This window comes from Macaca mulatta, chromosome 5, assembly GCF_049350105.2.
Source record: "Macaca mulatta isolate MMU2019108-1 chromosome 5, T2T-MMU8v2.0, whole genome shotgun sequence".
Lineage (NCBI taxonomy): Eukaryota > Metazoa > Chordata > Mammalia > Primates > Cercopithecidae > Macaca > Macaca mulatta.
Genome location: NC_133410.1, coordinates 7058600 through 7072685, shown reverse-complemented (window position 1 = coordinate 7072685; position 14086 = coordinate 7058600). Strand labels below are relative to the sequence as shown.

The 14086-nt window shown below is 48.9% G+C and overlaps 1 protein-coding gene across 1 annotated transcript in view; it reads right to left on the bottom strand.

The window, feature by feature from the left end:
* Positions 1-14086, bottom strand: part of C5H4orf50 (chromosome 5 C4orf50 homolog) — a 63730-nt gene that overhangs the window by 9488 nt on the left and 40156 nt on the right. Inside the window, exons 8-10 of the mRNA XM_028848332.2 lie at positions 11093-11257; positions 7075-7131; positions 4881-5063 (exon numbers count right to left, since the gene is read on the bottom strand). Coding sequence (XP_028704165.2) covers positions 4881-5063; positions 7075-7131; positions 11093-11257 — 405 coding nt within the window. The remainder of the gene's footprint in view (positions 1-4880; positions 5064-7074; positions 7132-11092; positions 11258-14086) is intronic.

Here is a 14086-nt window from a genome sequence, read left to right as displayed (position 1 = left end):
ACTGAGGTTCTGTTTGCCTTCGTAGAGGATACACTGGCAGAGCAGCCTCAGGTGCACTCAACTGACTTCTGGGTGGCCCTGCATTCAGTATGTGATTGGAGTGCAAGGACCATTGTCTGCTTCCAGCTCCTCAACTACCGCATGGGCCTGGAGTGGCTGGAGAGGGGCTGTGTGAGAGGCAGAGCTGGGCTTTCTCAGACTGAGTCCTGGCTCTGCCACTCACTGATTCCGTGATCCTGGTCAAGTCAGTTGAGTTCTCTGAGCCTCACCCTCTCCATCTGCGGAACGGAAATACAGGACCAATATGTTCTTTGTAGGAGTCCACCAGAATGAGATGAGAAGGAACGTCCACTAAATGCCAGTGACACAGAGTAAGGGACAGATGAAGACTTGTGCTACACTCTCCCGAGCCCTGCCTCTCTCCCCACGCAGACTTTTAGGGGAATATTCTAAGTTTCATAAAGGCAGGAGTTAAAGAGAAAATAATTGCCTGGATCCTTGGAGGCCCAGGCTTGGGGATTTGCAGATTTAATGAATTGGGGGAGTTCAGGGTTTTGAGGGACAATTCTTCAATCATCTGAGTATGACTGCCCCTTTTTTAGACCAGATTCCATTTCCAAAGGCCCGCAACTAGATCTCGTTGACAAATACCCAGAGGAAAGCAGGAGGTGGCAGGGGGAGGAAACAGCAGGGCGAGAGGAGGTAAAATTAGCATCTTCCTTACTAGGTCACCTACCTCTTTGCCCCGACCGGATGACTCTCCCCTGCTAGTGTGCCCAAGGCCCCTGGCTGCTCCCAGGGGAGCAAAACTGAGGGTTTGCTTAGAGGTGCCCCAAAAGCTGTTGGGTGCCTGTGTGTGACAGGTGCGGTGCCAGGCATCTGACATGGGGTCTTATTCAAACCTCACAGAGCCCCATGGGGGGACAGCAGCCTCCACCCGGCCGAAGACGACAGGTGGCTTAGGCAGGTGAAGGGCAAGTGCCAAGTTCATGAGATGGGTAATTATTGAGAATGAAGGTGTCATCATCTGCTGGTGAATCTCCGTGCCCAGAGAGAGGACAGGAAACCACTCCTAGGAGCACAGGAAGCTCGGGAGTCCTCTGTTCTCTGATGGGAACTTCCATCTGTAGATTGGACCTCAGGGTCAGACCCTAGGGGAGGGCAGGAGAGCCAGCTGCCATCGTAGCCAGTGCTGTGACCCAGGTGAGCCCCGGCACCCCTCTTCTCCTCTCCTTTGGTACCCGGGCCTCTGCCTCCAAGGTCTCAGGGACAGGGTAACCGAGTATAGACAGCAAAGGTGTCTCATTTCACGCTTGTGAATATCAACAGACTAGGTCCAGGCAAAACACAGGAAAAATAAAAGGCCCCCTGGGGATAGGGGTCGGTGGGGGGATAGGAGAGGAAGCAAAGCAGGCCCAGCAAGGTGCCCTGAGCCCTGCTCACTCAAGGCGTCCAGGGGACAAGGTGGAATTAAGAACTCCAGAGAGGTTTTAGGAATCTGAGAACAGCTGGAGCCTGCCTTCCCTGAGGGCCCATCTCCAGCTAACATCAGGGAGGTGGCAAGACCCGTGTTCCCAGCAGAAGGAAGAGTGACTTTTGCCATGGCCAGCCTGACCTCGTGGGATTCCCTCCATCTCCAGAACAGGCGCCTGAGCTGGAGAGAATCAGCACAGCAGGAGGAAGGAAGCCAGGGCGGATACAAGGGTGACCCATGGATGCTAGTGACCCGGACGGTACAACAGCAGATGCCAGCACAGACAGCGGCGCCAGCACCCATGGCCCCCCAGCCCATCGCCACATGCCTGTGGAAAGGGCACTGGGGCTGAACCAACTGAGGCTCAATTTCCACCACCCACCCAAACCAGGGCAAGCAAAGAAAATGGAAATACAAAGATTCAGTCACATGCAGGGAGGGGAGGTGGTCACTGACGGCTGCCTGCATGGGCACCAGGCCACGCCACCTCCTCCTGAAAGGGTAGAGCTTAGTGGCCCCCGCCCGAGGCCCAGCCCCCACCCCCTCAACAGCCCTGGGACGTGCTGAGGGTCCCCTGTGGACCCTTGCAGCAGGATGCTGGGAAGGTGGAGTAAGCAGATCCAGGGAGAGCGTGCAAGTTGGAGGGCAGCGTGGCTTGGCTAGATAAATGAAGGCAGCCTGTCCAATTGGGACCCTAGCCCAGCCCATGCCCCCGTCCCAAAGGTAGGGGCCAGAGAATGGGAGCGTCTCAGGACACTGTGGGCACCAGGAGCCCAGGACCCTCCAGGGGTGTTCCTGGAAGGTACATCAACCCTCCACTGCCTGGCTGGAGTTCCCAGGACCTGTCCCTTGCTGCTCTGGCACTTCCCACCTCCAGCCCATCAGAGTCTCCTCAGCCATCCTGGCAGTCCTCCTGGGCTCCTATCCAGAGCCCAAAGGCCTCCATCGGGAATTCCATCTGTGTCCTCTGAATCGAGAGTTACTGTCCATCAAGCAAGCAGCACTGGATCCGCTTCCTGCCTGGCTACCAGTAGGAGGAGCCGCCAACGCCACTCCCACCCTGCTCTCCACTAAGAACTGAGATGCAGACACCCCGCCGGGGCACAGGTGCCTGTTACCTCCCATCCAGCCCAGCCTCTCCCCACTCCTCCCCATGGCTTCCCATCAGCCCAGCCTCCCCCCACTCCTCCCCTGGGGATCACTCTGCAGCCTGGAGTTCTCTGAATTTCTGAAACACATCATACTTTTTTTTCACTTTCAAAAGGTCTGTCAGGGATACTCTGGTCCACGGAAGCATGTCCGGGCCCAGAAGCACATCCTTATAGGAGATGAATGAATCCGTCCGATGACATTATTATAATAACTCTCCCTGCTCTCATTCTGGGCACTCAAGTGACAGATGAGGAAATGAATGAAAAAATTTGATTTTCCAGATAATTCTACTATAAGGAGAGAATATGCTGACAAGTTTTCAGTCATCCATCAGATACTTCAACCTGCGTAATAGTTCTATTTCTCATAGGAAACTTAAAAATTAATGTTCCAGTGTATACATCATTCTCTGTGAGTTTGGTCATTGTAAGTCAGTCTATCCAACCCCAGTGAACATTTCAATTCTAGCTCCATGGCCTATGAGAGTGGGGAGCAGCCCTTGAAAGGTGGGCCACTGCTATGATGTCCCCTCAGCAGACAGACAGCTGGCCTTCCAGGGTGACACCAGCTGCATTTGCTATTTGATACTTTCACAACCTGGAACTCTGCTTTCGATTTTTTTTTTTTTTTTTTTTTTTTTTTTTGACAGAATCTTGCTCTGTCACCAGGCTGGAGTGCAGTGGTGTGATCTCAGCTCACTGAAACCTCCACTTCCCGGGTTCAAGAGATTCTCCTGCCTCAGCCTCCTGAGTAGCTGGGACTACAGACATGCACCACCACACCTGGCTCATTTTTGTATTTTTAGGAGAGACGGGGTTTCACCATGTTGGCCAGGATGGTCTCGATCTCCTGACCTTGTGATCCGCCTGCCTCGGCCTCCCAAAGTGCTGGGATTACAGGCGTGAGCCACCGTACCCAGCCTGCTTTCAGTTTTATCTCACTTAACCCCCAGATATCAGGTCTGTAGTGGATCTCAAGGACTATGAAGGCACTTTGACAAAATTCTGCTCTCTTTTCTCACCCCTATTCTAGTTCTGAAGGAGTCTTGTACCCCTTGGGCAAAGAGAAGAGCAAGAGACTGGGAGCTTGGGGCTCTGGATTCAAGTTCTGCCTATGTACCGAGTCAACAAATGGCCCTGAACATGCCTCTTGGCCTCCAGGCCTCCATCTCTGCTGTGCAATGATTTGGACCAGAAGGGACCTCTGAAGGCTGTGAGGGAAAGGAAGGGTCAGAGGAGGTTGGCCTTGCAGAGACCAGGCTGGGCAGAGCTGCAGAGGGAGACTCAGACCTGGTGCCGAGGGACTGAGAGCAAGTCCCATAGGCAGAGCCTGGAGGGACTGTGGAAAACAGCCCTGGCTGTGTTTACCGTGGGAGCTGCGTCTCGCCCGCGTACATAAGGAGCGGAGATGGTCTGGCACGGGCGTTGCTGGCTTGTCCCTAGGAACGGGGCTGCATGTATGTGTGTGGGCAGGCATGGCTGGGCACCCATGGGTGCCAACTGCAGTCAGGAGAGCTGGCATTCATCTCCACTTGCACTGCCTGTGTTACCCGGAGCACATCTCCTAACCTCTCTGGCCTCAATTTCCTCTTCTGTTGACCACCGGAAGAGGAGATTCTCATTCATTTGGTTCATTATTTCATTCATTCAACAAACATTCTTCCAGGTTTGTGGCAGATTCTCAGAGCCAGGCACTGGGAAGACAAAGATGGCTATGGAGCGGCTCTGGGCCCACCGGAGAGCGGCCCGCAAACTCCTGCAACAGCCGGGAGAGCTCCCTGTCATGCCCCGTCATGCGCAGCCACGTGCAATGGAGCACAGGGGAGGCTGTGGCTAACTCTCTGGTCTGCAGGGCTCAGAGCAGGCTGCCTGGGCAAGGTCATACCTGTACCTTGAAGGATGGACAGGAGGTCCTGGGGTGACTGAAGCAACCCGCCAGAGGAAGTGGCCAGTGCACAGGTCCCGGCACAAAAGATCCATCTTGTGACACATGCAGTGAAGCTTGTATGATGCTAAATTACAATCACGGTTTGCATCTGTGCACTGCACCATTTCCTGAGCACTGTAAAGGGTAAGTATTGCCAGATGCACCTTCCCATGACCACCCAGGGCGTGGGCACGGGCACAGAGGAAAAGCCGTGTCCGTGGATGGAGACAGGGAGGAAAGGAGGGGCTGTTCGGGCCAGGCAGGGGCATGCAAGGGACGTGTCCACACCCCATAGGAAGCAGAGACAGGGTCATCTCTGGGACTCTACCTCTGGGACTCCCGGAGCCAGGAAGGTGGCCGCGTACTCAGCCAGTGCCACGTCGTTGAGCATGTTCTGTGCCAGCTCAGAGAGCGGGAGGTTCCCCAGCCCATGTCTGTGCAGCTCCTGCAGCAGGTGGGTGATCAGGCGGTTCCTCTCCCGGCACTTCTGGACCAGGGAAGCTATCTTGGCCTGAAAGGGAGGGAGGCCGTGCATGCAGAGCTACCACCAGGGCTGTGTGGCTGAGCTGGGGGACTGGGGGCCGGAGGGTCAGCTGAGGCCCCTACTCCTCACCATCCCCAACTCACCATCCCCAACTCTCCTTCCGCTCAGCGGAGCAGGCTCCTCCCTGCAACGCCTCCTTGCACCCAGAAGCCAGGCTGCTTTCGGAGCAGACGGCCACACACACCCAGGGGCTCCCCACTGCCCTCCCCATGGTCTAGGCTCAAGGCAGCAGGGATGGAGAGCGTGGATTTGGGCCCCACCACGGACCAGCTGTGTGAGCAAGCTCCCCTCTGCACCTCGACTTGCCCGTCTGTACAATGGGCGTTGTCACGGACACCAGGATAAAAGGAGATGGGGCAGGGAGGCACCTACCAAGTGTCATGTTTCTATCCTTATCTCACATTTAGATAGCACTTTATAAGGGATTGTGGTCTTCATTTAAAGAAACGCTCCGCAGCAAATGATGGCAATGAGAGGGAGGAGGAGGGAAGCCTTGCACTGTGGGAGCTTCACGGTCTGCTCTGCACCTTCCCAGCTACCACGTCTGCAGAGGCTCGGCAGGAATTATGACGATTTTCATTTTACAGGCGCCAACTCGAGGCTCAGACAGACACGGAAATGTGGGGTGGCAAATAACTTTAGGAACTGTGTGGCTCATGTTTCTGATTTGACGGCTGAGGAAACTGAGGCCCCAGAGGGAGGATGACTCTGCAGGTCAGTGGGAGTCCAGGGCGTAACCGGGTTCTGCTGATGCCCAGCCCAGGGCACCTCCCTCTCCACTCTGCCCGGAGACCAGAAAGAAAGAGCAGAGCCCCCAGCTTCTCCCAGATCCAGGCCCATGTTCAAGATGAAATGTGTTACCTTAACCAAATTCTGTGTCCTGCTAGCAAAGAACATATTAAACCCAGTGGGCGAGTAATGACATTTCCTGGAGTTGATCTTAAACATAAATGTCTAGATATGTGGAGAAAACCTTTCTGAGAAAAACTGTACATCGGCTGGGTACAGTGGCTCACGCCTGTAATCCCAGCACTCTGGGAGGCCGAGAGGGGGTAGATCACGAGGTCAGGAGTTCAAGACCACCCTGGCCAACATGGCAAAACCCCATCTCTACTGAAAATATAAAAATTAACCGGGTATGGTGGTGCACGCCTGTAATCCCAGCTACCTGGGAGGCTGAGACAGGAGAATCACTTGAACCCGGGAGGCAGAGGTTGCAGTGAGCCGAGATCGAACTATTGTACTACAGCCTGGGTAACAGAGCGACACTCCATCTCAAAAAAAAAAAAAAAAGTGCATCACAGTGTTTATATACAATTAATGATACGAAAGAGAGAGCGAGATAGAAAGGAAGGTGCTTGAGCACACAGTGCAGTGGTGACGATTTTATGAACCAAGACGTCTCGCGCTTCACCTCCTAGGTCACCCCATCGAGTGGGAACAGCAGGAGGCAAACGTACAGACATCGTAGGCTCTCAAATACATGGGAAACACATAGAAGGAAAAGACATGGAAATGCCATGTACAAGCAAGGGCTACTGCTTTCTGTCTCCTTCATTCTTTCCAGTTTTTTTGTTTCGTTTTGTTTTGAGTCAGGATCTCACTCTGTTGCCCAAGCTGGAGAACGTGACGTGATCTCGGCTCACTGCAGCCTTGACCTCCTGGGTTCAAGCAATCCTCCCACCTCCGCCCTCCCAAGTGTCTGGGACTATAGACGCACGCCACCACGCCCGGCTAATTTTTGTGTTTTCTGTAGAGATGGGGTTTCACCATGTTGCCCAGGCCAGTCTCAAACTTCTGAGCTCAAGCAATCCACCCGCCTCAGCCTCCCAAAGTGCTGGGATTACAGGTGTGAGCCATCGCGCCTGGCCCTATCCCAACTTTTATACAATAGAGGTGGATTACATGTCTAATAGGAAAAATACTAAGCTCCCTGTTTTGAAAGACGCATTTCATATTGATTTTATGGACATATTACCTTCAGGGGAGTCACCGCCAACTTTGCTTCATGTTGCTTTTTCTGAAGTTCTTCAAGCTGAAATGAAAGCAACATTTTTGACAACACTGCACTGTCATTTACCACTGTCCAGAGTTTCCCCAGGCAAGCTGGGCTCAGAGCAGCTGGCAGTTGCCTGCCCTCTTTACCCTCATGGGGACTCAGTGCTGGGAACAGGGGCCTTTCCCACCACCTGCCTGGCAGGATCACGGGAGGACAGATGTTCTGAATACTCAAGAATCAGCTCTGCCCAGCTACAGTGTCCGGGGCCAACTCCAAGCTCTCTTCTGAGTCTCCAAGCAGCCTGGCAGTTTTCCGGTCTTGTGGTAAATATACAAGTTCCTGAGCCAGACACCAGGGGTCCTTAATCCCGGCTCAGCCAGTCGCTGGAACTGAGATCTTGTGCAAGACACTCTTTCTGCCTCAGTCTTCTCATCTGTGAAGGGGGCTCACATGAGTGCACCCCCCGCTGGTGAGAACTGTAGTGAGGATTCAGTGAACCCATTCATGTAAAGTGCTTAGAACAAGCCCTGGCATCTGTCAGTGATCAATAAACTCATGTTACTATTAGGGGCAGATGAAAGCTGGACACAGATTCTTTGAGACTGCTCCCCGTGGAGGGGGTTCCTATCCTCTTCTCTCAGATCTGGGCTGGCCTGAGAAGCCTTGACTCACAGAATGCAGTGGAAGTGGCCCTGGGGCCTTTGTGGGTCCAGCCTTGAAGAGGAATGGCAGCTTCTACTTTGGGTCTCTTCTGTTTCTGAGCCAGGATTTAAGAATCCCAAGTGCCCACTGGGGAGACTGTGAGACATGACAGAAAAAGGGAAGACACCGGAGGGGGCTGCCTTCCGCCACCCTGCAGAGGGGCCAGGACGTGAGTGAGGCCGCCAGGGATCCCCCAGCCAAGCCTGGCATCCAGCTGGATACCACTGAGTCATGCCCACTGATCCCTTGGAGGGCAGAACAGCCTGGCCGAGTCCTGTCTGAATTCCTGAGCCATAAGATACAACAAAGCAGGTGTTGTGTGAGTTCTTCTAACTCTCTCAGTCCCTTTGTAGTCAGTTAAAAAAATCAAATAAAAAGCCACAAGCCTCTTCCTCATCCCCAACCTCTTCTGACCAACATACCCATATGGGTCAGAATGTGTGTATATGAAATTATACTACGCAAAAGATCTTGCATCTTGCTTCATAATGAAATAATATGCAAGATTTTAAAAGAATGAGCTCAGTTTGTATGTGATACAAAAATTTTGGTGCTATTTTCATATTAACACATAGAAACTGACCTCATTCTTTTAAAATCTTGCATATTATTTAATCACGAAGCCGAAACAAATTGATTTGACTTCAATTTGTTTATGGAAATTTATATTAGTTCTGTTTCTTTGTTTTACAAACAAGATTTCAGTGAACATTTCCATGTATCTGTTTTTGGCACACCATTCCTAATATATTCAAAAAGTAAAATTCCAGCTTTAAGCAGACTGTCTTATATTCAAAAGGCACTCAATCATATTTGCAGGCTTGGATTAAACCTTCTGTCTGCTTCAGTTTAGGAAATAACATAAATATGCCACAGTGAGAGAAGTATTGGGCATTTGCAATCAAAAAGCGAACGAGAAGAAATTAAAAAGATAACCTACAGAATTGGAGGAAATATTTGTAAATCATATATCTAATAAAGGACTTCTATCTAGAACATAAAAGGAACTCTCACAACTTAACAAAAAGAGAGTCAATTAACCCTATTAGAAAAACGGGAAGAATCTGAATAAACTCTTCTTCAAATAAGACATACAAATGACCCGTAAGCATGTGAAAAGATGTTCCACATTATTAGCCATCAGAAAATACAACTCAAAACCAATGAAAGACAATTTCCCACTAACTAGGATGTCTATGATTAAAAAAGACAGCTAGTAGCAAATGCTAGTGAGGGTGAAAAGTTGGAACCTTCCTACACTGCTGGTGAGAACATGAAATAAAGTTATCAGAGACACTCTTCCTCTTTAAAGCAACTGCGATTGAGATGTTCAGGAATTATATTACAAAAATTTCATCATAAAACTGAGAACTGCTAAAAAGAATCCTAGGGAAATTCTCAACCTGCAAAATAGACAAACTGAAATTAAGAACTAAAGTGAGTTTAAGAGCAAATTAGATTCATCCAAAGAGTACTATTTAGCTGGAAGAGAGATTTGAAGGAAATACTGAAACTGAGCAGAAAGAAAAAAGAATGAAAATAATTTAAAATATACTTAAAGTCTAATTCGTGTGTAACTGAAGTTTCCACACACACCCCCTCCCCACAGGCCAGTAACAGATAAGAGAAAAAAGCAATACTAGCTCTTGTGTTGGTTGAAGACCCAGTGAACGAGACACACTCATGTATTGCTGGTGGCATGGAAGTGGATACCACTACTTTGGAAAGCAATTTGTGATACGTAGCTAAGACTCAACAATATTCCCACCTTTGGAGCCAGTAGTCCCAGTTCTCCGAACTGTTATATATAAACAGTTATCTGTAAGTTCATAGAAATAGCTCTAGATGCAACAATTGGGGAATAGTTAAGGAAACCACATCCACCCAATAGATTACTACACAGTCAATCATAGACAAAAAATCATAGATTACTACACAAACAGTCACACGTATGAGGACTATGCAGCCACATGGACAAATGAACATAAAACTCTACATATAACATGCTTTGATCTTACAAAAAACACATGGGAGAAGAGCCAGAAATTATACTGTAATGCTGAGGCTGTATTTTTCAACTATCAACTTGTCCAAAAATTGTAAAGTTGCTAACATTCAGGATAACAAGTTATGGGCAAATGAGTAGACTCGTTGCTAATGATAGCAAAAGATGCTATCATTTTGGAGGATTATTTGCAATTACCTATCACAGTTAATGATTTATACATCCTTTGTTTTGCTGGAAATTTTCCATTTAGATATACAGCAGATGTATATGCCAAGAGACAAAAATGTTCATTGAAGCTGTGTTTGTAATGCAAAGAAATGGAAACAACTTGAATTTCCACCAACAAAAAACTTGATTAAACAAGTTATGATTTGGCCTCATGATGACATAATACACACGATTTTAAATGAATGAGGTCACTTTGTATGTGCTGATATGAAAATACCATAAGATTCTTAAATGAGAAAATGAAGATGCAGAATAGTTTTGTACGGTATAATTTCAAACATGTACACATCTACACACATTCAGAAAGTGGGTAGATAGGGTTGAAAAAATATTGGAAGTCAGAAAAGGTTGAGGTTGAGAAGAAGGAAAGCTTTTACATTTTTTATTTAAAAAAATTTAGATGATTAAGATTTGCAGAGAGTTGTAAGAAACAATACAGAGAACTCTCTCGTACATGTTTTTTGAGACAGGGTCTTGCTCTGTCACCCAGGCTGGAGTGCACCCTTGTACATTTTGCCCAGTTTCCCCCAGTGGGAATATTTTGCAAAACTATAGTGTCATATCACAACCAGGAATTGAAATGGCCGCAATTCACTGAGCTTTTTCAGCTCTCTCCAGTTTTACGCGTGTGCATCTGCGTGTTAAATTCTGTGCAATTCTGGTACCTGTATACTTTTGCATCTGCACCGCCGTGTCATGGACACATCCACTTCCCTCCGACAGAGGAAGGGCTTTGACTTTTATTTATATGACACTGTAAACCTGCTTGACTTTTTAAAGAAACCACATATGTGCATTTTTAAATTTAACAGAGAAGGGATCATAGAGTCTGTGTTTTCCTTCCTAGTACTGTCCTATACTTTAAAAATCCAGTACCCTAGAACTTAAAGTATAATAAATAAATAAATAAATAAATAAATAAATAAATAAAAATCCAGTACCTGCTCCCAACCGGCTGGAAGGGTGAGGGAGCGCTCAGCTCGTCCTTATCCACTCCCCAAACGGCCTGGGGTGTGGGAGCCCTGACTGACAAGAGGGGAAAGAAAGTGCTTCCCACACCTTGGTCTGGAGCTCCTCCTGGAGGCGGGCGGCCTCATCCCGAGATGCCTGGTGGGCAGCGCCCTGGTCCCGGAGCTGGCACTGCAGGGTCAGCACCCGGTGATGGAGCTGCTGGGCGCGCAGCCTGGGATCCTCCTCAGTAACCTCTGCCTCTGAGTCCTGGGGCTGCGGAACGCACGGATTTGAAAGAAATTGTTAGGTTATCTTCCAAACAATTTGCCTTAGCCAACAAACTGTACCTGTTTCCCCACTCCTTAGTTTGTTTTTTTTTTTCCACTTACATTTCCCTTACAGTAAAACAGTTTTAGAAAATAGGGTAGCAGAAATCACTCCCAATCCAATTATCCTGCAGAAGCTTTATTATCCATAGATTTTCTGCAGACTTCCTGCTAAGCCCCTCGACATGTGCATGTATAAGAGTGGGTGGTTCTGCTTGGTTTCTGGAGGGGGACGTTGGGGAGGGCCTGGAGAGTCCCAGAATAACAGCCTGGAATATTAGCTTCAAAAATATATGCAGTGGGGTGGCATTCCAGAATCTGTTGTAATAGATGCCAGTCACTGTTATACTGAAACAGGGTGATGAGTGAAATTGAATGTTCCAATCAAATTATGAGATGCTTATTACGCTAAAGCATAATACATTTATATAAAACAGAAGACACTATATCTCCCACAGGCACTTTTCTTAAATCAATACACAATTGCCTCTTACTCTTCTTGGATCTAACATGAGAGTAGCGGGTTTCATTCAGATGGCAAAGGGAAATTCTGGGAAGGAGGACAGTGAGAGGGAAGAGGCTGGCTTTGCATTGTGGGAAGTGTGGCAAAATGGGAGAGGTGCTACTGCCCCCAAATGGTTTTGAAGTCTAAATTCTTATTTTTTTACATAACTCACATACATACACACAAGTATACAAATACATACATATTAACACATATTTTTCTATATAAAATTTAAAATACGATATATTTCTTTTGTTTTCTGCTTTCTCCCTTAATACCATGTCCTGGGCGTTTTTCCATATTACCAAATAATGTTGAAAATGCTGTTGTTAGTATATGCGCAGCCTCCTGTGGCCGTGCTGAACACTCGGATTATTCTAACATTTTGCTGTTATAATTGGAACTGTGACAAAGACCCTTGTACATAAATATTTGGACATACCTCTGACGCTTTCCCTGAGATCATCGGGGGTATTTCCGGGTCAACAACGTGAGCATCTTTTTTTATTTTTATTTTTATTTATTTTTTTTTTGAGATGGATTTTTGCTTTTGTTGTCCAGGCTGGAGTGCAATGGTGTGATCTCGGCTCACCGCAACCTCCACCTCCCAGGTTCAAGCAATTCTCCTGCCTCAGCCTCCTGAGTAGCTGGGATTACAGGTTGTGCCACCACACCCGGCTAATTCTGTACTTTTAGTAGAGACAGGGTTTCTCCATGTTGGTCAGGCTGGTCTCGAACTCCTGACCTCAGGTGATCCACCCACCTTGGCCTCTCAAAGTGCTGGGATTAAAGGCATGAGCCACCACGCCCAGCCCGACATGAGCATCTTTAAGCTCTTGGTTCATGCTGCTAAGGCGGCCTTAGAAGGGAACAGCACTGCTGAAAGTTCCATTTGTGAAGATTTAGGAGCCCAGAAACTCAGATGCTTCTCAAATGCCCTTCCCCCTTGTGAAGGCAGCTTCCCTGGGAGTTGTAAGACCCCCAAAACTCATCCCGACCTAGCAGGGGTAGGTAGGGGGGGAACCCAAGCTACCCTGCTTGGGAAAGAGAGACGAGGGAGAAGCGGAGGAGAAGGAATAATACAGGCAACTCTATGGCTGCTGGGGCATCTCTCTTGTAATAAAATATACAATAGCAGGCCGGGCGCGGTGGCTCAAGCCTGTAATCCCAGCACTTTGGGAGGCCGAGACGGGCGGATCACGAGGTCAGGAGATCGAGACCATCCTGGCTAACACGGTGAAACCCCGTCTCTACTAAAAAATACAAAAAACTAGCCGGGCGAGGTGGCAGGTGCCTGTAGTCCCAGCTACTCGGGAGGCTGAGGCAGGAGAATGGCGTGAACCCGGGAGGCGGAGCTTGCAGTGAGCTGAGATCCGGCCACTGCACTCCAGCCTGGGTGACAGAGCGAGACTCTGTCTCAAAAAAAAAAAAAAAAAATACAATAGCAGAAGAAGATATTTTTAATTAATAGAAATATACACCACGTGGGCCTAAGATGCACAGGCTGGGCCCTGTCAAGAACAGATGGGTGCTCCGAATGGTCCTGTAAAATTCAGCTCCAAGACTTCAAAACAACTTGGCCTTTCTGGGAAGTACGTTGCCTCCTCTGCCTCCCTCCTCTGGCAGTGACTTGGACTGGGGCTTTTTCCCATGGGTCCTCAGACAGCACCCAAGTATCCTCTAAAGAGAATGGCTGTGCAGGTGGGACCAGCCTGTTGTCCCATGGGACCGCCCCACACAGTAGCCCTGTGAGCTGCCCAGTGAGTCTCCTGCTGTCTAGCAGACATCATGAGCACATGTGCTGGCTGTACACTGGCCTGAGATGGGCGGTGCTGACACTGCCCTCCAGGAGCTCAGGCTGGTGGGGAGAATGACAGGCAGGTAATTTAACATTCAATACAGCCTGATAAAGGGAAGCCAGGAGGCTGTGACGACCTGAAGGGGGCACTGAACAGAGACATCATCCAGTTGGGGGGTGGCAACTGTATAGCAACCACATTCTGGGTTGCGGGGACAGTACCAATTTGTAGCATTTGCCAGTTTCCATGGTGTAAATATTCCCACCATGATGACTACAAGCTACCAAAATGGTATCATTGAAGGCAGAGTTGGGAAGAGATGCACATGAGTTGGCTCTGACTCATCTCTGCACAGAACCCAGCCTGGGGGTGGGGAGAAGCCTTCTGGAGGAGAGGCCCCCCAACAGGAGACCTAGAGGAGAAAGCTGGGTGCAGGGAGGGGTGGATGAAGAAGGTGAAAAATGAGGGTAGA